At 46.0% G+C, this 21,949-nt stretch overlaps 4 protein-coding genes and 1 long non-coding RNA gene across 6 annotated transcripts; 2 read left to right on the top strand and 3 right to left on the bottom strand.

The window, feature by feature from the left end:
* Nucleotides 1-2,022: 2,022 nt before the first annotated feature.
* LOC136464351 (uncharacterized) lies at nucleotides 2,023-3,949 on the bottom strand. 2 transcript variants are annotated; one of them, XR_010761179.1, is made up of 3 exons: nucleotides 3,051-3,949; nucleotides 2,755-2,952; nucleotides 2,023-2,532 (listed from the first exon to the last, which is right to left on the bottom strand). It is a non-coding gene; the product is annotated as an uncharacterized lncRNA (long non-coding RNA). The 2 variants fall into 2 exon arrangements; XR_010761180.1 differs by having other exon boundaries at nucleotides 2,755-2,939.
* A 1,170-nt stretch (nucleotides 3,950-5,119) lies between these two features.
* LOC136464349 (aspartyl protease family protein At5g10770-like) lies at nucleotides 5,120-6,785 on the bottom strand. Its single transcript, XM_066463309.1, has 2 exons — nucleotides 6,579-6,785; nucleotides 5,120-6,462 (listed from the first exon to the last, which is right to left on the bottom strand). Exons 1-2 carry the CDS (start codon nucleotides 6,730-6,732, stop codon nucleotides 5,213-5,215), a joined length of 1,404 nt encoding a protein of 467 aa, XP_066319406.1. The 5' UTR covers nucleotides 6,733-6,785; the 3' UTR covers nucleotides 5,120-5,212.
* Nucleotides 6,786-12,127: 5,342 nt separating this feature from the next.
* LOC136464350 (protein NOI4-like) lies at nucleotides 12,128-13,573 on the top strand. Its single transcript, XM_066463310.1, has 3 exons — nucleotides 12,128-12,281; nucleotides 12,854-13,075; nucleotides 13,193-13,573. Exons 1-3 carry the CDS (start codon nucleotides 12,276-12,278, stop codon nucleotides 13,235-13,237), a joined length of 273 nt encoding a protein of 90 aa, XP_066319407.1. The 5' UTR covers nucleotides 12,128-12,275; the 3' UTR covers nucleotides 13,238-13,573.
* A 251-nt stretch (nucleotides 13,574-13,824) lies between these two features.
* LOC136466104 (cellulose synthase-like protein E2) lies at nucleotides 13,825-17,756 on the bottom strand. Its single transcript, XM_066464577.1, is given in 9 exon segments — nucleotides 13,825-14,373; nucleotides 14,464-14,811; nucleotides 14,955-15,083; nucleotides 15,085-15,177; nucleotides 15,295-15,507; nucleotides 15,618-15,749; nucleotides 16,105-16,245; nucleotides 16,422-16,743; nucleotides 17,406-17,756. Coding segments are annotated over 9 exon segments (2,175 nt in total). The 5' UTR covers nucleotides 17,654-17,756.
* Nucleotides 17,757-18,042: 286 nt separating this feature from the next.
* Nucleotides 18,043-20,807, top strand: LOC136464348 (pentatricopeptide repeat-containing protein At4g16835, mitochondrial-like). The gene is made up of 3 exons (XM_066463307.1): nucleotides 18,043-20,074; nucleotides 20,441-20,580; nucleotides 20,670-20,807. Exon 1 carries the CDS (start codon nucleotides 18,202-18,204, stop codon nucleotides 20,032-20,034), a length of 1,833 nt encoding a protein of 610 aa, XP_066319404.1. The 5' UTR covers nucleotides 18,043-18,201; the 3' UTR covers nucleotides 20,035-20,074; nucleotides 20,441-20,580; nucleotides 20,670-20,807.
* The last annotated feature ends 1,142 nt before the right edge of the window (nucleotides 20,808-21,949 follow it).

The following is a 21,949-nucleotide window of genomic DNA, read 5'->3' as shown; positions in this document are numbered from 1 at the left end:
CTTGGGCACCCCCCGCACTGCGCTGGTCTTGTAGTGTGGTCGGCGGCAGCGGCATTGTACGGTGACAGCGGCGGTGGCGACTGCGGACCGGACGGACGGCGGCAGTGGTGGCATAAGCGATGGCGACGGTCACCTGGATCACTCTGCATGGTGGCCACAGCCTCCGCCGCCTCTCAATTGCCAAGAGCTCCGGTGAGCCACATGTATCTCGATCTTGATAAATTTTTAGTCAGTTTAGCATTGTCTTACGTGATTGGAAAATTTGCGATGAGATGATTCAGGGAGGGTTCACGTTCATTTCCTGGAGGCAACGTTGATGTAAATTTCTAAATTAGGATTTAGGTCAGTGATCCCGTGTAATTGATACTTATGTGCTGGCTGCTAGCACTGGGATAGGCTTAAATTTTTGAGCTGCTTGCTTAAAATTTAGAACCAAATTTTACAGGATCAACCCCTCTAGCTTTAGCAGCTTTTGTGTGGGAAAGGAATTTCTCTGGAAATGCTTCAACTGTCTTGAAGTTCCTACAGAATATGCTACTGCACTCGTCCTTATACTACTAGGATTTTTTTCACCGAATAATCATATTTCCATGATATGTATGGAGTTCCTAACAATTATTGTGTTTTGCTTGAAATGTGACGTGAACTGCAGCCGGAGCTCGTAATGGATAACATAGGTGAAGATGAACATGAGGAGGAATTGGACTTCCATCTTGGGACTGCTGATGATAGCAGTTCGGATGATGAAAACATGTCGTTGAATTCAAGTTTATCATCAATGGGAAATGATGTTGGTGGGGATGCACAAAGAGATGCACCGGTAAATTATCCATATGACTCCCTATTTATTTAATCATTATTGCGGGTTTGTGGCAGCTAGTTTGTGACGATGTTTCATATGTCCATACTGATGAAACACAACATTTGCGTCTGCAGCAACATTTGCGTCTGGAGGGAGATGGCAACTGTACTTATGACTAGGATATATTTATGAGAATGGCAGCTGGTGCAGAGATGAACAATACATTGGATGAGTACTGAGACATAGTAAAAAAGACCATTGCAACTGAAGGGGAGGCTTACATTTTCTACAAGTATGCGAGGGACAAGGGTTTCAGTGTCAGAAAGCAGAAGTCACTCTGGACAACTATTGTTCAGGCGGTTCTTGTGTTCTCGAGAAGGCGAGCGAGAAACAAAATAGCTAGAGAAGGAGGATTTCAGCCGTAGACCAAGAGCTCTAACTCGATGTGTTTGTCAGGCAAAACTGGATATCAGACTGGATCGAACCCATGGTGTATGGTATGTGAGTAATTTTGTGGACGAGCACAACCATCGTCTTGCCACAAAAGATGAAGTTCCATTCCTCTGGTCTTACCAAAAATTAAAGGATTTCCAGAAAACAGAAATCATGGCAATGGAAGCTGTTGGGATCCGTAAACATGCCATTACGAATGTTCTTCAGTGCAGATATGGTGGGTACAGTGAAGTTGGCATCGTTAGGAAGGATGCATACAACTTCTCTTCTAGGTACAAGAGAGCTAGGATCGCACAAGGTTGGTTTGCGGTTATTGAATTACAAATGCATATGTGTGGCTGCTGACTCACCTGCTACTTTTCAAAAAGCACACCATGGACGCATAGGTGTCTAGTAGCCCCCGCCCAGCCCCCGCCAAGTGGCTGAATTTGGATGTTGAACCCAGCAACTCCAATTCTTGTTTTGAAAGCTATTTTAGAATTTGTATAGCAAAAAATAGGCTCCAACAGATATGCTATCTAGGTTTGTAAAATAGAAAATTGGCTATCCCTTAATTTTAGGTGGCCATATAAAGTCAACCATGGGCACTAGTTATCTGAAGACGAGAAATAGCAAAACTGTTGCAGACCTCTTCTTTTTTGAGAAGTTTTTTATTTTACAAAATGGCTAAACTATGAAATCTGGCTAGTAATTTTAGCCAAATTGTTGGAGTTGCTCTTACGTAGTCATAACCTTCGATTTTGGAAAGTAAAAAATGCACAATTCTCGCACCTGCCTCTGTTACTTTCAGCCTGTATCTACCCTGCTGGTTACACAAGTCATCCCTTCCAGAACAGCTATGAAATATGAATCCAACAAAACATCTCAACTAACGAACTATAAATGAACGACCAGCATCACCAACACATGATCAAAAGATCACTTGACTCTGCACAAAGTCGCACAAAGTTTACAGACTCAACTTAGGGAAAAAAAAACAGGGTCACCATATGCTACATCTCTCCCTGCACTAGTTTCTCCAGTAGTTCGTCAGCCATCTCCAGATTCTTCGGCTGTAGCAACGGACGCCTATTCTTGTGGATCGTCGAAGTAGAATTCCTGTTCGCTTAGTCGTAAACGATCGTAAATTTTCAGCCAGAACAGTATTTTTCTCTCACACCAAATCAGCCAGTAGTAATAATCCACGATCGTATACTATCGTTTCAGCCCCAGCCGAACAGGCTGCTGATTGTTAAAAACTGTATCCTTCCTTGTATTCCACAATGTTCAAAGAACTCCTGCATAGAGAAAAAGAATTAAACATTTTTTGCTGCCTCTACCTTGATCCACCACCTCAGTAAAAAAGCCCTCCTCTAAGAGTCGTTCATGTAGAGTCCTTATGAATTAAAGTGTAGTTTCTTTAACTATGGAACGTAACTAAGGAGACCAATTACAGCTACATTTCCTCTAAAATGAAATTTTAGATGAAATACAAGTGTTTTTTTTTTCTCAAGTTATACCTATCTGCAGGTAGTTGCTCCAAACAATTTTGAAGACTGCATAGTATGATATGATTTAACTTGGCTAATTTGCATATGACCATTGGTGTCCATTTCAAGATACTTCGGCTCTGTTCGCTTCGCTGAAAAAACAGGCTGAAACACTGTTCCGACTGATTTGTTGTGAGAGAAAAACACCGTTCCGACTGAAAAAACAAGCTTAAAAATACGGATTATAAGAGAAGTTAAATGGCCTTTGTTGAAACTTATTGATTATGGAGATGATGAAAATGGCGACGATGTGACAGATAACATACCTAAGGGCAAACCAACTCCGGGTTCAGAGCAGAAACCACTTTTAACTGTTAAAAACTGCATCTGCTAATGTAGTCTAGTGCGCAATCAAAATTGCAGATATGGATGTTTGCTGTCCTGGTGCATCTTCTGAATCAAAGAGGCAGTTGAGCTTCTGTTCTTAGGCCTTGTTCAGTTCCTGCTCTAAAGTTTAGTCCCTATCACATCGTATGTTTAGACACGTACCTGGAGTATTAAATATAGACTAAAAAATAACTAATTGCACAGATTACGACTACTTTGCGAGATGAATTTTTTAAGATTAATTAGTCTATGATGGGACAATGCGGTGCTACAGTAAATCTGACGTACATGTGCTAATGATGGATTAATTAGACTTAATAAATTCATCTCGCGGATTTCTGAGGACTTTCGTAATTTGTTTTATTATTACTATCCGCACACTCCGATATAACATTCACATATAACATCCGATATGATACTCCTAAACTTTGGCCTTGGATTTAAACACCACTTAATCAAAATTGTTCTTAAGGCCGGACTTGAGAAGCTGACATGCAACAACATTAACAGCAACACAGCAGGGGAGGCGTTGACGGAGAGATTTAGCGGAGGGCCAGATTTCATGTGTAGGACGGAACCAAAGATGAAAGGAATCCCTGTCCAATCCAAACATGAAATAAAGTTTCTTTTTTCTAATCCAAACACGAAGGGAATTAAACTGAAGAGGGAGGATGAAAGCACACGCACACATGGTACACAGAGCGTAGGGATTGGTTGCAGAGCCGGCGCTGTCCCCGGCCTCAGCCTCGCCTCGGCTCCCTCCGAGCGCCGCCGCCGCCAAGCCCTCAGTGCGACGCCGCCGACGCCCCTCGCCCGTCGGCGATGCGAACGAGCCCGAGCACCTTCGTGTATTGTGGATCAAAGAAAAAGTCGGAGTCGTCTAACTAATGCTATGGATCTAGTGGACTACGCCTAGGCATGGGCTTGGAGTCTTGGACACGGGTTCAGCCCGAGTCCAGATCCAAATGTAACTAATTTTAATTAATTACCCAGGTGCTTTGAGATGCGTGCACCCTTTGAAAAGAGGACCAGCAGAGCAAAACTAAGTTGGCAAATCTAGGTGACCCATGCCATATTTATGCCAAGAAGGCAAATCAATACCGACCACAAAGGGTTGACGTCAAGTGCATCACTCAGCAAGTTCAAAGACAAAAAACTTCAAATTGATAGTTCATGGCCATGGCCTAGATGATAACCTCAACAAATCTAGGACTGCTTGTGTTTGTTTGTGCTTGACAATAACATGACCCTCGGGTATCATTTATGGAGAACATAGCTGCTTCCGCGCTTCCCAGGACACAGGGTGAACCGGGCCGACTACTCGAAGTCCTGCATCTACTTGGGGTATCTTCACTGACATAGAGAACAAGACATAGTTAGATACAATCCTCGATATCTCGGGAAACCTTATTGTAACCGAACACCATAATAGGAAACGAAACCAACTATATAAGTTATAACCCTGCCCCTCTATTACATATGTATTCGCTAGTCATTTAACTAGGGAACATTTGAATCGTTGAGCTGAAGGTTACAAGAGAAAAGAGTTGGAAGTTTGGATCTTCACCGGAATGAAATTTAAAATTCGAGTCAATGTTCAAAACTATTTGGTTAAAAGTTTAATTGTTTAGTGTGAATGTTCACTGATTAACTATCTTCGATTATGAGCGTTCATCACCTCGCCCTCCATTGATACGGGATGGGATCTAGCTCTAGACATAATTCTTGCGGACACGAGGTCTCTCTTCTTGTAATATATAAGGAGTAGCTCGCCCAAAAGACATGATGGAACAATTTTGAAGTGTCCATACACAGTATGTATATACCATAATCATCGATATATAGGCCATAGTTGGTACCAATCACACCAAGAGCAACATACTACGGAGTATATCATTAATCTTTTATTTATAATTATCAATCAGGATAAATTACAATTCAGCTTGTTCGTTTCGGCTTATTCGCTCGTATCAGCCGAAACGAAATCTTAGTATAGTTGATGGTTTTGCACTTCCATGTCTGTTACCTCGCACTCGCAACCACAAACGAGTGCAGTACGTAGTCCCGGTATATATCGTCAACGTCCTTACGCCGATCACGATCAGCACGCCCCAGCCTTGAACCCCACGGCGCCCCCGCCAACGTCGTACAGCACCTCGAACGTCCGCTGCTGCACGTTGCCGATGATGCCGAGAGAGCTGTCGTCACTGTTGGCCGCGAATGCGAGGCAGAGGATGCTGCTGCTGGTCTGCAGCATGATCCCGTCGGAGGCGAGGTCGACGACGGCGCCCCCGGAGAAGACTAGTGCGACGGTCGGTATGCTGACGCTGGACTGGCCGCTGAAGTCAAAGCAAGTGTCGAGGATGCCGCTTGGCTGTGCCGGCGGGTACTGCTTCATCCCGGCCTTGAACGCCGACGACAGCGCCGAGTAGGCCGTCGGCGGCAGCCGCGTGAGGACGGTACCGGAGTCCATGATCGTCCCGGCGGAGAAGACCGAGGTGGGTATGCTGAGCTGCCTCCCGCCCACCCTGATGGCCTGAATGCGCACGCCGTAGAACGTGGGGACCTGGCCGCTCCTGAGCATCGGCGTCTTGACGAAGCCCGAAGTTCCGGCGCCGAGCGTGAGGAACCCAGAGGAGCTCGGCGTCGGCGGGAGGCAGTACGAGAAGGCCGTGCCGAACGTCCCCGCCGTCTGTGACGCCAGCGATTGCGCGCCGCCGCCGAGCCCCATGAGCCCGTCGGTCTGGTCGCTGAAGCCCGACTCCACGTTGCTACACCCGAACTGGAACTTCCTGACGGTGTTGGAGCCCAGCGCGAGCGTGTCGGAGCTGTAGGTACCCGTCGTGCTCGAGCCGTCGCCGTACGTGACAGTGTACTGGCACTGAGAGCTGGAGCAGCCGTTGCCTTCCTGGCCAAGCTGCGCGCAGGCGGCGGAGCTGCAAGAGAACGGGGAGTACGTGCTGGACGAGCTGGGGTCGAAGAGTGGGTCCACCTGGGAGTGGCACTGCGAGCAGGGTTTGCACTGCACCCATGACACGTCGCTGCCGGTGTCGATGAGCATGGTCTGGGACTTGCCCGGCGAGCCGAGGCGTACGGTGATTAAGTACTCCAGCGTGTCCAGGGAGGTGCCCAGGGTCGTCGGCACGGTGGCGTCCGATTGCTGGACGTCACCAGCGCCACGGCCGCCCTTGACGCCGCCCGAGAACTTTCGCCGGATGTAGGCAGCTCGGAGCTGGTCGCGGTGGAGCCTCTCCTCCAAAGTTGGCATCTTCTTGGTCGGCAACGGCGAGCATGGGCCGTGACGGTGATGCAACGGCACCGTGGCAGCACCGGACGACGACGACTGAACCGCTGGGAACCATCAAAGCAAGGGAAACGATTGCCATATATTAGTAAAACTGTGCACAAAATAATCAACCAAATGGAAGGAAAGGAAACTGCTGGTGCGTGCACGGACAGTACTGCACCTTTGGACTCGGAACAGACGGACTTAATCCTCAGAGAGCCGCCAATGGACAGCAGAACCCTGTGGCTGCCATCATCACCTGCGTGAGCAATGTGAGAACGACAGCTGAGAAAAAAGAGGAGGCTCAGGAGAAGAAGCTTCGGAACAGAGGCCATGGCTTGCGGTTCCTTGCTTGCCACTTTGGCAGGCAATGCTGCAGGAGCTGAGATATAAGAGATGCAGTGAGTTGCCGCTTCAGAATGCACCCTGCTTATATAGAGGGAGGCAGGGAGCAACATGAACTCGGGTGCCCCGGCACCTACGCAACCAGTATTCATACCACGACGGAGACTCGTGGTGGACTAGGTAACGGTGGCGTGCATACATGGCGGGACGACCAAATCGGACTCCAAGGCGTGCGGTCTTCTTCAACGGATGTTGCCGCCTAGATGAGCGCACAAAAAGGCCACTTTTGAATTCTCTGTGATAAGATTGGGCGTCCTCGGGCTGGATGATTAGGTAAGAACGTCGTCTTTACTGAACGAAGATACTGTATTTGAGTTCGGAAATTTAACTTACTGGAGGATTATTAGGCAACTGGCTTATTTAATAACAACGCATTTGCACAGCAAGTTTCGACTTCAAATCCTTGCTGGAGTTTGGAAACTATATATTCGCCCATATACCCGGGCAAGTTTCTCTCCATTCTGTTGCGACGCGGCGTCCGTTGGGACGCTGCTCCCGCGCCCATCCCCGCTCCTGAGACAGCGTCGGTCCGGATGGAGCTTACCGCACCTGCGCCCGATACACGCATCATGGAGGCCCGCGTCTCATCCCGCCCAATGCGTCGCGCTGGTGCCCCTTCCACTCCACATCCCGGCCGATCCGCTGCGGCATCCCATCGCCGTCGCTCTCATGTCCGCGGCCTCTATCTTCATCACACCAGGGAGCCGCAGCAGCTGAACCACCGAGGGCTTGACTTCCTCCACACCTATATCCAGATCTACTTTTGCAACAATCAGACGAAACAATTGCAACATGCGTCTAAAACCGATGAAATATTCGGAACATACACATGCAACATATATCTGAAAATAGATAAAACACTTGAAACATGTGTGCATAGCCATAGCACCATACTCCATCTGTCCCTAAATAAGAGTTATTCTCGCTTCCTAAAAAGAAAACAACTTTTTAACTTTCACCAAGTATATTTAACAAAATATTAATATTTATGGTATATAATTAGTATCATTAGGTAGATCGTTGAATATACTTTCATAATAGACTCTATAGACTTAGTCAAAGTTGAGAAAGTTTGACCAACACGATTCCTATAACGATTCTTTTTTTGGACGAAGAGAGTATGCAATATCTAGATCTACTTTTGCAACGTCAAGATAAAACACTTGTAACATAAGTCTGAAAACATATGAAACATTTGAAACACACGCTTGAAACATGCGTGTATAGCCATAACAACATACGCAACATCCAGATGAAACACTTCAAACATACATTTGAAACAACTAAAACACTTAAAACATAGGCTTGCAACATGTCTGAAAATGACTGAAACGCTTGAAAACAAAACGTCACCGACGGTCACGACCTACCTGGTGGGGAATTGCAATGACATAGACCTCCCCTTCTTGCCAATGACACGAGGTGGATGGAGGCGCAGGCACAGGCCTTCCCTGCCTCTTCTTCCACGACGGGCGAGGTGGATGAGGGCGTGGGCGGGAGCGAGCAACGGTGCGCAAGCGGGCGAGGCGCGGGGCGCACGGAGCCAGCGGCGCGGGCGTGGCGTGCGGAGCGGTCCTTCCAGACAGGACGGACGCCCATGGCGTACCATTAGTGATTTGTTGTAAAATAAAAGAAATTTTGAATATCGTCATGGCTTCGAAAATATAAGTGCTTGGACTTTTTTTCAACATATTTATAGAACATAGGAAAAGTGTACTCAAATTCTTCAATTATTTGCAGTCATACAGAAATGGGTGATTTGAACTACTCAATTCATCAATTATTTGCAGTAATATCTAGTCCGTATTCAACCAAAGGTTGAAATGGGTGATTTGAACTACTCAATTCATCAATTATTGCAGTCATATAGATCTAGACAGTTAAAAGCCAAAAAACTACGCAGCGACAAAGCGAGGGTGGGTTCCACAGAGCCGACGCTGAAGCTCCTCCTTTGCTCCTTGCCACCACCGCTGCTGCCGCGCCATCCTGCGGTGAGTCTATCGGTGATAAAATGAAGAGGGGACTCATCGCTCTTTTACCATAATTTCTTTTAGACCTAGATTATTTAAGGTTTAGCCCAAATAAATCTATGGATAAAATCAAACAATTTTTTTATCAAGATATTGTTACCTGTGAGATGGCTTTGGTGATTGTCGCGACAATGTCGTCATTGGCCGATCTATAGCCATTATCGACAAAGGGATGGTGCTTCTCGACGCTCTCCACAAGGACAAAAACTCCAAGTCATTGATCTCATCATCGATGTCTTACGTTTTTCAGTTGTTGTTGGCTGGAAATTCGAGAGACGACGGCCTACAAAAGATACTCGAGTGCTTTGTGTGTGTGTGTATAGTTTTAGACATAAAACACATGGGGGTCTGCTTGCTGCTCGAACTTGGAACTTGACCGCCCAAATAGTCTTTTCTTCTTCCCTTTGCATGTGAGGCATAAAGTCGAACTAATCAAACTGGCATGCAGTCTAAGTTGGTTGTAAGCAGCCAAATATTATTTATCTGCCTTCGTTAAGCCACAGATCATTTTTTTACTTTCCTTTTGCTTCTTGCTGCTCTAGCTTGGTAAGCTTTTCAGTGAATGCTCTATCGCTTAGCTCAGCAGGGTAGCTAGGGTCTCTAGAAATGCTCACCACAATAGTGAGAGAAAGGGTCTACTTATAACAAACACAATATATATAAGGTTGCAACTTGTCAATGCAAGTTGGCAACAATTTAATATGAACAAGATGCCCCCTTACTTTTTAATTATATATGAAGTTTAGAAGAAGCTAATTAGCAATCAGTTTGTCTTACTAATTAATTAGCTCGTTCTAATAACGTAATACATAAAACAATGGTGGGAGTATTTGTCAATATTATCATTTGGTACTGTAACATGCATTTGGCGGCTATATATCCATTCATCATGAAACGATGATGAAACCTAGTCATGCATTATTGACTTCTACGTAGTAATCTTGTGTTAATTTTATAAGCTTCGAATGGGGCTTTCAAGTGAGAACAGGGTATGCTATTGCTAGGGTAGCGGACTCGGGCTCATCTGCTAGCCAGTATATAAAACATTTCCAATTTTCCACCATTGTACGTTGTCCCGTTGTGTCATGGGTCATGGCATTGTTCACTTGTGGGGCACCATTTCGTAGAAAGTTTCGCCTGGTTGTTGGCAACACGTCACATCGCTGGAATGAGATTCTGTATGAACTACATGCTCTAATGGATCATTCTCTGTCCCGTCCTTCAGAAGAAGAATATGAGAACTCATTAGCAAACCTCCACACGTTAAGTCCAAGGCCCAATCATTTCTTGCAAACTATACTTGGATATACTGGTTAGCTACTTAATCTCAGAAAAAAAGTTAGAATCAACCTTAAGTGACTTGTATTGTCATGTACTCCCTCGTTCCAAATTTTAAAACGTCTTGGCTTTCTAGATATATTGCTTTTATTATATATCTAAGTATATTATATATTTAAATATATAATAAAAATTATGTATCTAGAAAATCTAAAATATCTTATAATTTGGAATTGATGGAGTACTTCAACAACACGGTTCTTTCACTGCAGCTCAAACAGCCATTTGCGCCGCTCGTTGCTCACTACCCCTTGCCGCCGCCTGCCGTGGGCGCCCGACGGCCTTCACCGCCTGCCGATTCGCCGAAGCCGCCCGCCGATTCGCCGAAGCAGCTGACCGCCGCGGCCACCCGTTGCACGCGACCTGTCCGCGCCCCGCGCCCGCGGCTTGCCGGCGCTCCGGCGACCGGAGGCTGGAGCAGAGCCGCGTCCCCGACCTACGACGCCTGTACCACGGCCTCGCCCAGCCTGCGCCGGTATCTTCGCGGAGCTCGGAGATGAAGCGACGTGCGTCGCGTCGACCCCGCGTCCGCCTTGTCCGCCGCATCCGCCCCGCGCCGCCGGCGGTCGGATCAGGCGTGCCGCAGGCAGGCGAGCGTGTGCACCGCGGCAGGGAGGGACGGGCGATCGGGCGTGGCAGTCTCTGCGAGAGTCGCGGTCGCGCGCGTGATTAGCGGCGGCAGACGTCATCGGTCTTTCGTTATTAATTACTATAGAGAGTAGAGTGAGAGAGTGGATGAGAAGAATGAGAGGAGAGCCAATGATGGGCAGGGCCCACCTTGTCAAATAAGGAGGGCTCTTGATAGAGAACAACCTTTTTATTTTAAGGAGGTCTTTCGTTGTACCTTTTTATTTTAAGGCCTCGAATAATGATGAGAACAACCCCCCTCCGGTTGACTTTTTACATTCAATTTGCTTATTGGTTTCAGTCAGGGTTTATCAACTAATTAATAGTATTTTTCTCTCACAATAAACCAGCATCAGTTGAACTTATCAGCCCAAAAATCAACCAGCAAACAGACTCATTCTAGATAGAAGACGGCTACATACCGATGTGATTGCTGTACATCTCATCATTATACTTAAGAGACATATAATAACAATGAATCCTTCATAGATTCTAAATTATAAGTTGACTAACTTATTTAAGTATATAACTTTTTCTATGTATCAAGAAAATTTAGAGCGACCTATAATGTTTTTTTATCAGGTATAATTTGGACGCATACAACCCACACACATGCATACGCGTTAGTGCGTGGGAAACACGCAGTACCATCGAACGCGCACGCATGCCTGTACCCTGAAATTTCTAGAAAAATTCCAGAAAAAAATACGATCACCAGAACCCTGGAGGGTAGCGTCCCACTGCACATTCAAAGCGACCTATAAATTTAAATGAAAGGAGTATGTTGCGGTGAATCCTTTATTAGTATCCTTTATTAGCAGTGAACACTTTACGATGATTTGACATGAAGCATATATTTCATCATGACCGAGGGAGTATGGTTTTAATTTCTCAGCGAAAATTAGCAAAGCTGCTGCTAAATTTTCGAAGCACTGACCATTGCTCCTAACGGCACTTTGACACGCGGGTCCTCCCTCGCGCCACGTCGATCTCACACGGAGTATCCATTGGGCCGGGCCAATTTAAACATCATGAGTCATTACTCCTCTTGCAGCCCAGCCAGCTCAACCCATCCCAGTGGCCCACCTCGCGCACCCAAAGCCCGGAGGACCCACCTGCCAGGGCCGTGTGGCTGGATGAACAGCTCGCTCTCGCGCTGGTGTGCCGAAACAATTCCAAAACACGAACTCAAAAAAAAAGGCAAAACATCGTTTAATTTAAAAGTTGATCAATTTTAGGCAGCCTTTGCATGCAAAACATGCCATTAATAGGTATATATATAAGATACGCGTAGGAGGCTGCTGTTGCGCTCCGCCTTCGTCGCCTCCTGTTGTTTGTGGTTGTGGCCAATCCTTCCCCTCTCCTCTCATCCCGGGCCCCGGGGAAAATTTTGCCCCAGAAACTCTAGCGCGTCGGATCACAAGCAAGGGCAAAATTTTCTGTGACTCCGGCTGAAGGACGCTGCGACAGCCAAAATTATGTCGGTGAGTGCAAAATCTCCTCCGCCTTACAATCGATCACATCGTTGCTGCCTTTTTCTTCTTCTTTTTTATAATGCTTGCATTATTCGTCTATCTTGGCTTGAAATTAAAGATTGTTCGCATGATGAAAACATGCTTGTCACATTGGATTGGCATGAAATTTTCTTTTACAAAATCGGCACCTAAATGCAGGGATGAATATCTAGATACCAATTACGATGATAAGGATCCATAAGTTTGGCAAAATGGATAACTGATGACTACTAACAACGCCTGTTCATTCAAATTGGCAAGCATGTCATGATCAACAAACTGTGGTTCCTGATCCCTCACTTTTAAATTGTTGAGCGATCGATCCCATTGACAAATCATGTATACGGATGTGAAACGGATGTTCACATCGAGGTGAAGGTGTGACCATCTGCTATCTGGCTGGTTTTCTACAAATTTAGCATTGAACAATGGTTCCCCCGGGGCAAGGCAGGCAATGACGAATTTGACGTTCTAATCAGGAGGAAACGAAGTAGCATTATACATTCACATTAGTAATAGCATATAGCTGTTGTGCTGATCAGGTGGCGAAGGACGACGCTGGCCGCACTATACCCAAGTTCGGCGAATGGGACGTCAACAACCCGGCCTCTGCCGACGGGTTCACGGTTATCTTCAGCAAAGCCAGGGATGAGAAGAAAGCCCCGACCAAACCAGGCCACATCACCAACAGGTCGGCGTCGGCTGACAGCAAGGACTCCAGGACCGAGAAGATGACCTCCTACAACTCCAGGACCAACGCATCGGTACGCATCCATCCATCTCGTAGATTTATTTGGCCATTCCCGTTACCATTAATTCCTGTGCTAGCTAGTCACCGATATTCATAATCATGCATGCGTTGTGATCTCTCCAACTTGCAGAAGAAATGGTTCTGCTGTGTCTCGCCCAGTCCCACACAATCTTGAGGAAGCTCATGAGCTGTGCAATGCTGCAGTCTGGTGCTATTCTGTGATGGTTATGTGTAGCTCTGTCGCTGGCAGACTGGCCACGAAATGAGCTCTTCGAATCCAATCCTACTACTTGCCAGTGACAGGGGCACTATGTATAGCCGTTGCAAATGAGAAAATTACTCTGATGGGTGTCTGCTTATAGCATCCTTAGCTGTATCAAATCAAGTTGATGTCTGCTTGTAATTTTCTTTTTCTCGCCCCTTCTCTATGGTGTAACCCTTCCTCAACGTTATCAGTGAATCTGTTACTCCACAATAATCCTGCTGCATTTTGCTGTAACTTCGGCGAGGATAAATTTGTTTCGGCTCTGACCAAACCAGGTCAACGAATTCTCAGATTGTAGTGACTTAACAAAGTATTGTAGTGACTGAACAAAGTTATGCGCCACCACCCTGACAAACAAAATGCAGCGACGTTTTCAAATCTGTAGAGGAACATGTTATAGCTGTTTAGGTTCTCTTGGAAATACATTATATCAGTACAATTCTTATAACTTTCACCATCGGATTTCAAAAAAATATATATCTTCACCAGTTTCACATCTACAAGTTGGTTGGCAGTATACAGAATGGCAATACAATGCAGAGCGAAACTACACTGACGGAAGCTGGTAATCTGCCACTGTCGTTGCGGAGGAACAGTGCTTCATACACTGGGAAATTGATCGCGACTATTAGCGCACATAGAACAGCCTGCACAAACATAGCTCCCAAACTCATCGCTCCTTTATGCAACAAAACTTTTGCCACCCCGAGCATCATGCATGCCAGGTTAAGCAGTGCGACGGTTGCAATGATCACAAACATTGCGGAGAAGGGTCCGAACTCCATCATCCCCTTCTTGTACCTCTCTAGGGCCTGTGAATCAGTCACCTTCGCTGTCAGGGTGAATCCTGACTCAGTGATGCCAAGCATTCTGCGGATTGTGTCGATGGCGGCCAAGAGGTATGAGGTGATTCTTCTGAAAAGCCACATCCTTTGTGCGTTCCACCACTCTACAGCAGTGTCGCCACATTGCAGTGACTCCACCAAACTGCAGGAGTATGCAGCCACAACAACGTATGCAAACGGTACAAACCAGGGACTGGTTATCTGGGTTGAGTAGATTGCAGATGCAAGTTCTCTTTTAGAATTTGGCCAAAGTGCATATAGAAAGAAGCAGCGAAATATATATCAACTCACCTCAGGGAACAATGAGATGCCATTGAGGAAGCAAAGTGAAGGGATGGTGACATAGTACAAGGTGGGGAAGCTGTTAAGAGCCCAGAACCCGCAGACGGAGTAACCCATTTGAAGGCCCAGCCTGATCTTCCTGTGACCTAGCAGAAACGGGCTGTACTTTGAGAGGGAGATCTGGAGGAACCCTTCTGTCCATCTCTTGTGCTGAACCAGGATCTGTCCTAGTGAGGTCGGGGTCATGCCTAAAAGGCCCTTTCTCAGCGGGTTGTGGTAAACTGATGTCCACCCACGGCACTGGATCTGCAATCCTGTAATAACATCTTCCAGTGGGCAACCACATCTAACTCCCTTCTGTAATTCAGCAACTTGAACTCAGTAAGATATGGTCCCATACATGAAGTGAGAAAATTCTGTGATCTTAAAGTAACAAAGTGGGGCAAAGTGTGACTTCAACCACAGTACCAGGATTTTCAGAATTTTGTATAGAAATCTACCTCGATTCCCCAAAGGGTGTTGTGCTCATATGTGCAAGTCACAAGTGATTCAGCCATCCCGTCCGAGTCACTGACATCAGTTTTCCTCACCACCCTAGTCCAATCTTCCTTGTAGTCTCGAGTCTCGACTATATATTCGCCCACATAGAGCCTCTCTCCGATGGAAGCATCCTGTGCCATAGTAATACATTCCACCCCATCCATCCAAGCAAGGATGATCTAACTGAAGACCAATTCAATTAAACGAAAAAAAACAGGGTTAGTGGTGTGTTTTCAGCTCAAGACATAGGTAAGCCCTGCATTCAAATTCTAAGAGGTGCTATATTAAATTTTTATTGACCTCATTGACGGTGTTGATGGGATTGCCATAGATGTCATTGTGCACCACATTTTCAAAGTTCTGAGGATACTGAACAAAAGCAATATCTTGACCTTGCTCTTCATCTTGGAAGAAACACAATGCATCTCTGATAGACCCTGAATTGTTAGAGTACATATCACAGTCCACATTCATAATGACTGGGCTGTTGCTTATCACTGATGATACCCTTATCTGCACCATCAACCTTAATTAAGGAATTATGTAAACATAAGAAAGATTGATTCAAGTAAGACATTTGGTGAAAATCATGGGCTATAATAAATAGAGGCCAAAATACCCACCAAAGCATTCAGTGATCCAGCCTTGAAGTGATGATGTTCCTGAGGCCTCTTCTCACGAGCCATATAAACCAGTGTGGGCAACACATTTCCATCGACATCAGTTGCTTTTCTTTTGTTTCCATCAATTAAAATCTAGCAATTGAGAACTCTTTGATCAGAAGAAACCACAAAAATGATGAATACAAAACAAAACAAAATTCATAGCAATTCACTAATGAGTGCATATGAACCATGCCAGGCTTGTATTGCTAAGACTAAAATTTGATAGATAATGGAATAAAAATATTATTGGAAGGGTTATCTGCAAAACTTGTTATTTCAGTTGGCTTGGAATATTATTCATACTTGTTAAATATTAGTTTTCTTACATGACTGTTTCAAACATTCCGCAGATGTACTGGACTACTAGTTAAATTTTAAATTGAACCATCAGATCCTTCTCCTAGTAGTATCGCTCTGAGCAGACCACTTATACCATAACCTTCACCTGAACTATTGAAGGGTGATCTCTAAAACTTGTATTCTCGCTCCATTTGGAGAAGCCCCTAAGCTTGTATTTTGAAACATCAGGGATCTTCCCTGAATTAACGACTGAATTCACTCGATCTGCCAAATCTTTGTGCATCTCCTACAGAACAAAAACAGAAAAAGAAAGATAATATGCATAAGATTGCTGGTTTCAGTATCACAGAACATATATGGAAGGCCACCATAGTGCAAGTTAATGTGGCAGGAAGTAGCAAAATAAAAATTAGGTTAAGATGAGCTATATTACATAGAATACATTGAAAATGTACACACTACCTTCAAGGAAAACCACTCTTTACGGTCACATGCATCAGGAGGGGTAGCTTCTTTACCAAAGTAGGCAGCTGGTGACCTGGGCTCCACTTGGTACTTCTTGCAAAATGGAAGCCAGTGCTTTGCAAACTCTGATGCCTCATATAGAGCATATAATGTTATGATGGAACCAGCATCATCAGACAAATAGATGTTCAACTTCTCCTGCGGGTAGTCGTAAGCCATAACAGATAGGACTGTGGAGATGACAAGCATTGGCGGCTCAACAGTGGGGTCTGCTGTACACACAAATATGTCCACCCCAGGAAGCTGCTCTTCCTTGTACCTGTTTATAGTCAACGTTTAGCTGAAAATTCAGCATCGGGAAAGATAGAACTTCATAGGTACAAAGCCGCTACTCGTCATGGACAACACTGCCATGGAACAAGCTTGGAATGTGCAGCATTTCAATACCTACAATAATCTAGGAAGATGCATGTTTAGCTTAATTGCCTCAATAGCAGTCATAACTCTAGCAGGTTAGGCAGGGAGGTAGTGATTGCTTGATGCCCACAGTTCCAAATAAATGTCAAATTCAGTTAGTGAATGCAGAAATTCAGTTAGGCCTTGTTTAGTTCCCCAAAAGTTTATACCCTATCACATCGAATGTTTGACACATGCATGGAGTATTAAATATAGGCTAAAAAAATAACTAATTACACAGTTTGCGACTAATTTGCGAGACGAATCTTTTAAGCCTAATTAATCCATGATTTGACAATGTGGTACTACAGTAACACATATGCTAATGATCGATTAATTAGGTTTAATAAATCCGTCTCACGGTTTACTGACATATTCTGTACTGACATATTCTGTAATTTATTTTTTTATTAATATCCAAACATCCCATACGACACAACCATGTGATACCTGATATAACACAACTTTACGCCCTGCCTTCGTCAGATGACAAACTGACACAGACAGCCGCTCCAGGGCCAGTACCTTCGCGAGAGCTGCTCCGGGAAGGCGCGGCGGTAGACGGGGCTCCACCGCACGGACAGCGTCAGCACCCAGTAGAAGCCGAACCAGAGCTCGGCCGCGGAGAGCCCAAGCCACGCCCACCACCGGGCGCCGCTGCTCCTCGGCGGCACGTGCATGGCTCTGTACAGCCATACCAGGAGAACCCCCGCGAGGACCGTGCTCTCGAACAGCCGGTAAGCGTACGTCGCCATCCGCGTCGGTTTCTCCATCACGAACAGCGGTGGGTGGTTGCTCCCGCCGCGGACGCTGCTCCTGGCCGTCCCGCCTCTGTGGGAATGGAAACACACAAAGTAGCGAGAATCACTGGGGAAGAGTCGGGTGGGTTGTGGGCTTGTGGCCTTGTGGGTAGCAGCAGCCTAGCAGGTGGTCAGGTCAACGCAGCTTTGGTGTGCACTACTGCAGCCGCCTCTCCGGTCTCAGCTTTGAATTGGCATCTTGGGAGCAGCCACCGCCCACCACTGTACTGTGTGTTCCCAGTTGAGCATGGAACACGAGACTTTGGCGGTTTGCCCTGCCGTCTCCACTTGGAGTAGATGCTCCGGTCAGACAGAGTTCTAAGAAGAGCCCAAAGAACCAACTCCGGGCCACTGCCATTTGGCCCAGCAGCACATGCTCGATTTTCCCCCCGTTGGTCCGTCGGCTACGACACTAGCCGCCGACGATCCTAACGGAGTACATGACGGCGGAATTCGCCGTAGCCTCCAAACTCCCGCCATGCCAGTCTCCAGACGGGGTGTGAGTCTGAGGCGAACGTGAAATGATCCTGCGGCCTTCTCTTCTGGCCGTCGCCCGCCCTCTCACCACCGTGGCCGTCGCGGCGGCCGTCCGCCGCGGGGACCTCGCCGGCGCCGAGGAGGCCTTCGCGTCGACGCAGCACAAGACCACGACCACCTACAACTGCCTCCTCGCGGGATACGCGAAGGCGCCCGGTCTCGGCCGCCTCGCGGACGCGCGCCGCTTGTTCGACAGTATTCCGCACCCGGACGCCGTCTCCTACAACACGCTCCTGTCCTGCCACTTCGCCTGCGGCGACATTGATGGCGCGTGGAGAGTCTTCTCCACGATGCCCGTCAGGGACGTCACGTCCTGGAACACCATGGTCTCCGGGCTCTCCAAGAACGGGGCCATCGAGGACGCCGAGGCCATGTTCCGGGCCATGCCGGTGAGGAATGCTGTTTCCTGGAATGCAATGGTTGCCGCTCTTGCGAGCTCTGGAGACATGGGCGCGGCGGAGGACTTGTTTAGGAATGCACCGGAGAAGACGGATGCCATTCTCTGGACTGCAATGGTGTCAGGGTACATGGACACTGGCAATGTCCAGAAGGCCATGGAATTTTTCAGGGCAATGCCTGTGAGGAACTTGGTTTCATGGAATGCCGTTGTCGCTGGTTATGTAAAAAATTCACGCGCAGGCGATGCTTTGAGGGTGTTCAAGACCATGGTTGAGGATGCTATTGTGCAGCCAAATCCGTCAACGTTAAGTAGTGTGCTTCTTGGATGCAGTAACCTGTCTGCACTTGGATTTGGGAGGCAAGTACATCAGTGGTGCATGAAGTTGCCTCTTAGTAGGAGCGTGACTGTGGGCACATCTCTTCTCAGCATGTACTGCAAATGCGGCGATTTGAATGACGCTTGCATGCTGTTTGATGAGATGCGTACAAAGGATATAGTTGCATGGAATGCCATGATTTCTGGCTATGCCCAACATGGGGGTGGAAGGAAAGCTATCAAGTTATTTGAAAAAATGAAGGATGAAGGAGTGGTGCCAGACTGGATTACTTTGTTGGCAGTATTGACAGCTTGTGTCCACACCGGATTGTGTGATTTTGGAATCCAGTGCTTTGAAACAATGCAGGAAGCATATAACATTGAACCCCAGATTGATCACTACTCATGTATGGTGGATCTTCTCTGCCGAGCTGGTCTGCTTGAAAGAGCTGTCAACATGATCCATTCAATGCCCTTTGAGCCACATCCTTCTGCCTATGGTACCTTGCTGACTGCTTGTAGAGTTTATAAGAACTTGGAGTTTGCCGAGTTTGCTGCTAGAAAGCTGATTGTACAGGATCCACAGAATGCAGGCGCCTATGTACAGCTGGCAAATATTTATGCTGTGGCAAATAGGTGGGCTGATGTCTCTAGAGTAAGGAGATGGATGAAGGATAATGCGGTAGTGAAAACACCTGGGTATAGCTGGATGGAGATAAAGGGTGTGAGACATGAGTTCAGATCTAATGACAGATTGCATCCTCAGCTTGATTTGATTCATGACAAGTTGGACCGCTTGGTGGAGCTGATGAAGGCGATGGGCTACTCTCCTGATCTTGATTTTGCACTGCATGATGTTGAGGAGAGTCTGAAGTCACAAATGCTGATGAGGCACAGCGAAAAGCTTGCCATCGCTTTCGGTCTGATTAGCACTTCCCCTGGGATGACCTTGAGGATCTTCAAGAACCTCAGGATCTGTGGAGATTGTCATAATGCAGCCAAGCTTATATCCAAAATCGAGGATCGAGAAATAATACTTAGGGATACCACACGGTTCCACCATTTTAGAGGTGGGCATTGCTCATGTGGGGATTACTGGTGAAGGAAAGAATCTCGACAACAGTTTCAGACACACTGGCAGTGTAGGACTTGCAACACTATCTAAATTGGAGTTTATGTATGAAATATGAACTTATGGACTTGGTTCGTCATGTATGACTTGAGTCATTCAAAGCCAGATCAACCCTGATAGCCTCTGGCTAGGAAAATATGGCTGTTTTATAGTTTGTTCCTGCTTGGTTTTTCAAATTGTTTTCTTTTATGTACCTTCCAGTCTGTGTCTTGGTATGAAAGACCACACTGGTTACCTGGTGATTCTTTGAAAAACACTTTTTTTCTGGAACTTCCCAGAATGGGGCCATCCATCCTTATGCATGTGTACATCTAGTGGATTTTCTGTTTACTTTGTGCTATGGGATTGGGGGTCACTTATGCTATTATTTTTTCAGGAGGATATGATGCGAGGGAAGCCCCTGAACACCTGAATGAACCCCTTCATATATTGGTTGAGGCAGAGCTACCGGTTGGAATCATTGATGCTCGCCTGATGCAAGTCCGCAAGATCCTTGAAGATCTGCTAAAGCCTGTGGTATGCCATCAACTCCTTATCCTTTTAAAACTCTTAGCTTGCTTGCTTTTAAACCGATACCTAAATAGTTCTTGTTTTCTACTTTGCAGGATGAACCCCAGGACTTCTTCAAGAAGCAGCAGCTATGGGAGCTTGCAATGCTTAATGGCACCCTTCGTGAGGAAGGGATGCAGAGATCCGGTTCAGCGTCCCCTTTCCACAACAGCCGTGGAATGAAGAGAGCTAAGACAAGGGGGTAATGAACAAAAGCTGCAAGCATCATGAAGGGAGAACCAACCAAATCATCTATTCTAAGACCGATCCTGTGTACACATGGGGTTGTGATCCAGAATTTTAGAGGCCCAACCTTTCGGTGAGATGAGATACCTTCCAATTGTGAGGGCGACTCACACGTTCCAGGCTACTGACCAAGAGGTTTCAATAGCCAAGCAACCGTTGAACCAACCCTTAAGATGTTATTAGCCTAGCCAAAACCAAGCTGACCTGACCACTAGGGTCTGTTCCTGTAAGAAATGGAAGAAAACCAGCAAGAACAAGGTGCAAGCAATCTGAAATTGTAAGTATGTAGTGAAATATTAAGATAGGGCTTTGAGTATAGGTTGATCTGTTGGTCTAACAGACACAAGAGACAACACAAACAGTAATTTCCAAAGAAACTGAACTAAACTAAAACAAAACCCACTTTTACATATGGAGGGACCCCTTCTTTTATAGCCAAAATGGCTACCGCTACAGTGCATGCTACTACAATGTACCGGCAGTGGCTAATTCTATTACTACTGTTAATATGGAGGTTGTTCCATGAATTTGGACAGCTAACAAGTAACAAACAAATAGTTTAGCCTACTATACTCTAGCTGGCTGCAAGTGGTGACTACATGTGGACAGCCACAAATACAACATAAAATATCAGCTCAAATATCTTTATCTTCAACGCTAGAGTGGCGACTCTCTAATACCTCGGCAAAACATTGCCATGTTCCTCCTTCTCTATTTACTTTAAGCATTTACTTTGAGCAATTCAATTCTTGTCTTTACATTCATAGAATTGCCATGCTAGAGTAGGATTGGAACTTAGGTTGTAAGTTTTTTATACGGTAGAACAATTAGAAACACTTTCTAGGCACAAGGGATTAATTAGGCTAACCATATGATTTAATTATTGCAAAGAAATTTAGAATTAGCCCAATTCACCCCCCTCTTGGGCATCTTGATCCTTTCAATTGGTATCAGATCCTCGTGCTCACGTATTTAGGCTTAACCGCCTAGAGCAAGATGTCTCATGGGGATGGACCTCCTCCTATCTTTGAGGGAGATGATTTTCCTTATTGAAAAATTCGCATGGAGGCGTATCTAGAAGCTCTAGATG

The sequence above is a fragment of the Miscanthus floridulus genome, chromosome 7, assembly GCF_019320115.1.
Source record: "Miscanthus floridulus cultivar M001 chromosome 7, ASM1932011v1, whole genome shotgun sequence".
Lineage (NCBI taxonomy): Eukaryota > Viridiplantae > Streptophyta > Magnoliopsida > Poales > Poaceae > Miscanthus > Miscanthus floridulus.
The sequence above is the reverse complement of the archived record's forward strand: the minus strand, read 5'-3'. Positions and strand labels throughout refer to the sequence as shown.

What these genes read in the sequence shown, in the direction of transcription:
- LOC136464349 (XM_066463309.1), bottom strand. Translation starts at nt 6,732, where the DNA reads ATGGCCTCTGTTCCGAAGCTTCTTCTCCTGAGCCTCCTCTTTTTTCTC. An exon ending in CGTCTGTTCCGAGTCCAAAG is followed by an intron (nt 6,463 to 6,578) that starts GTGCAGTACTGT and finishes GATGGTTCCCAG; the next exon opens with CGGTTCAGTCGTCGTCGTCC.
- LOC136464350 (XM_066463310.1), top strand. An exon ending in ACTCCAGGACCAACGCATCG is followed by an intron (nt 13,076 to 13,192) that starts GTACGCATCCAT and finishes TCCAACTTGCAG; the next exon opens with AAGAAATGGTTCTGCTGTGT.
- LOC136464348 (XM_066463307.1), top strand. Translation starts at nt 18,202, where the DNA reads ATGATCCTGCGGCCTTCTCTTCTGGCCGTCGCCCGCCCTCTCACCACC.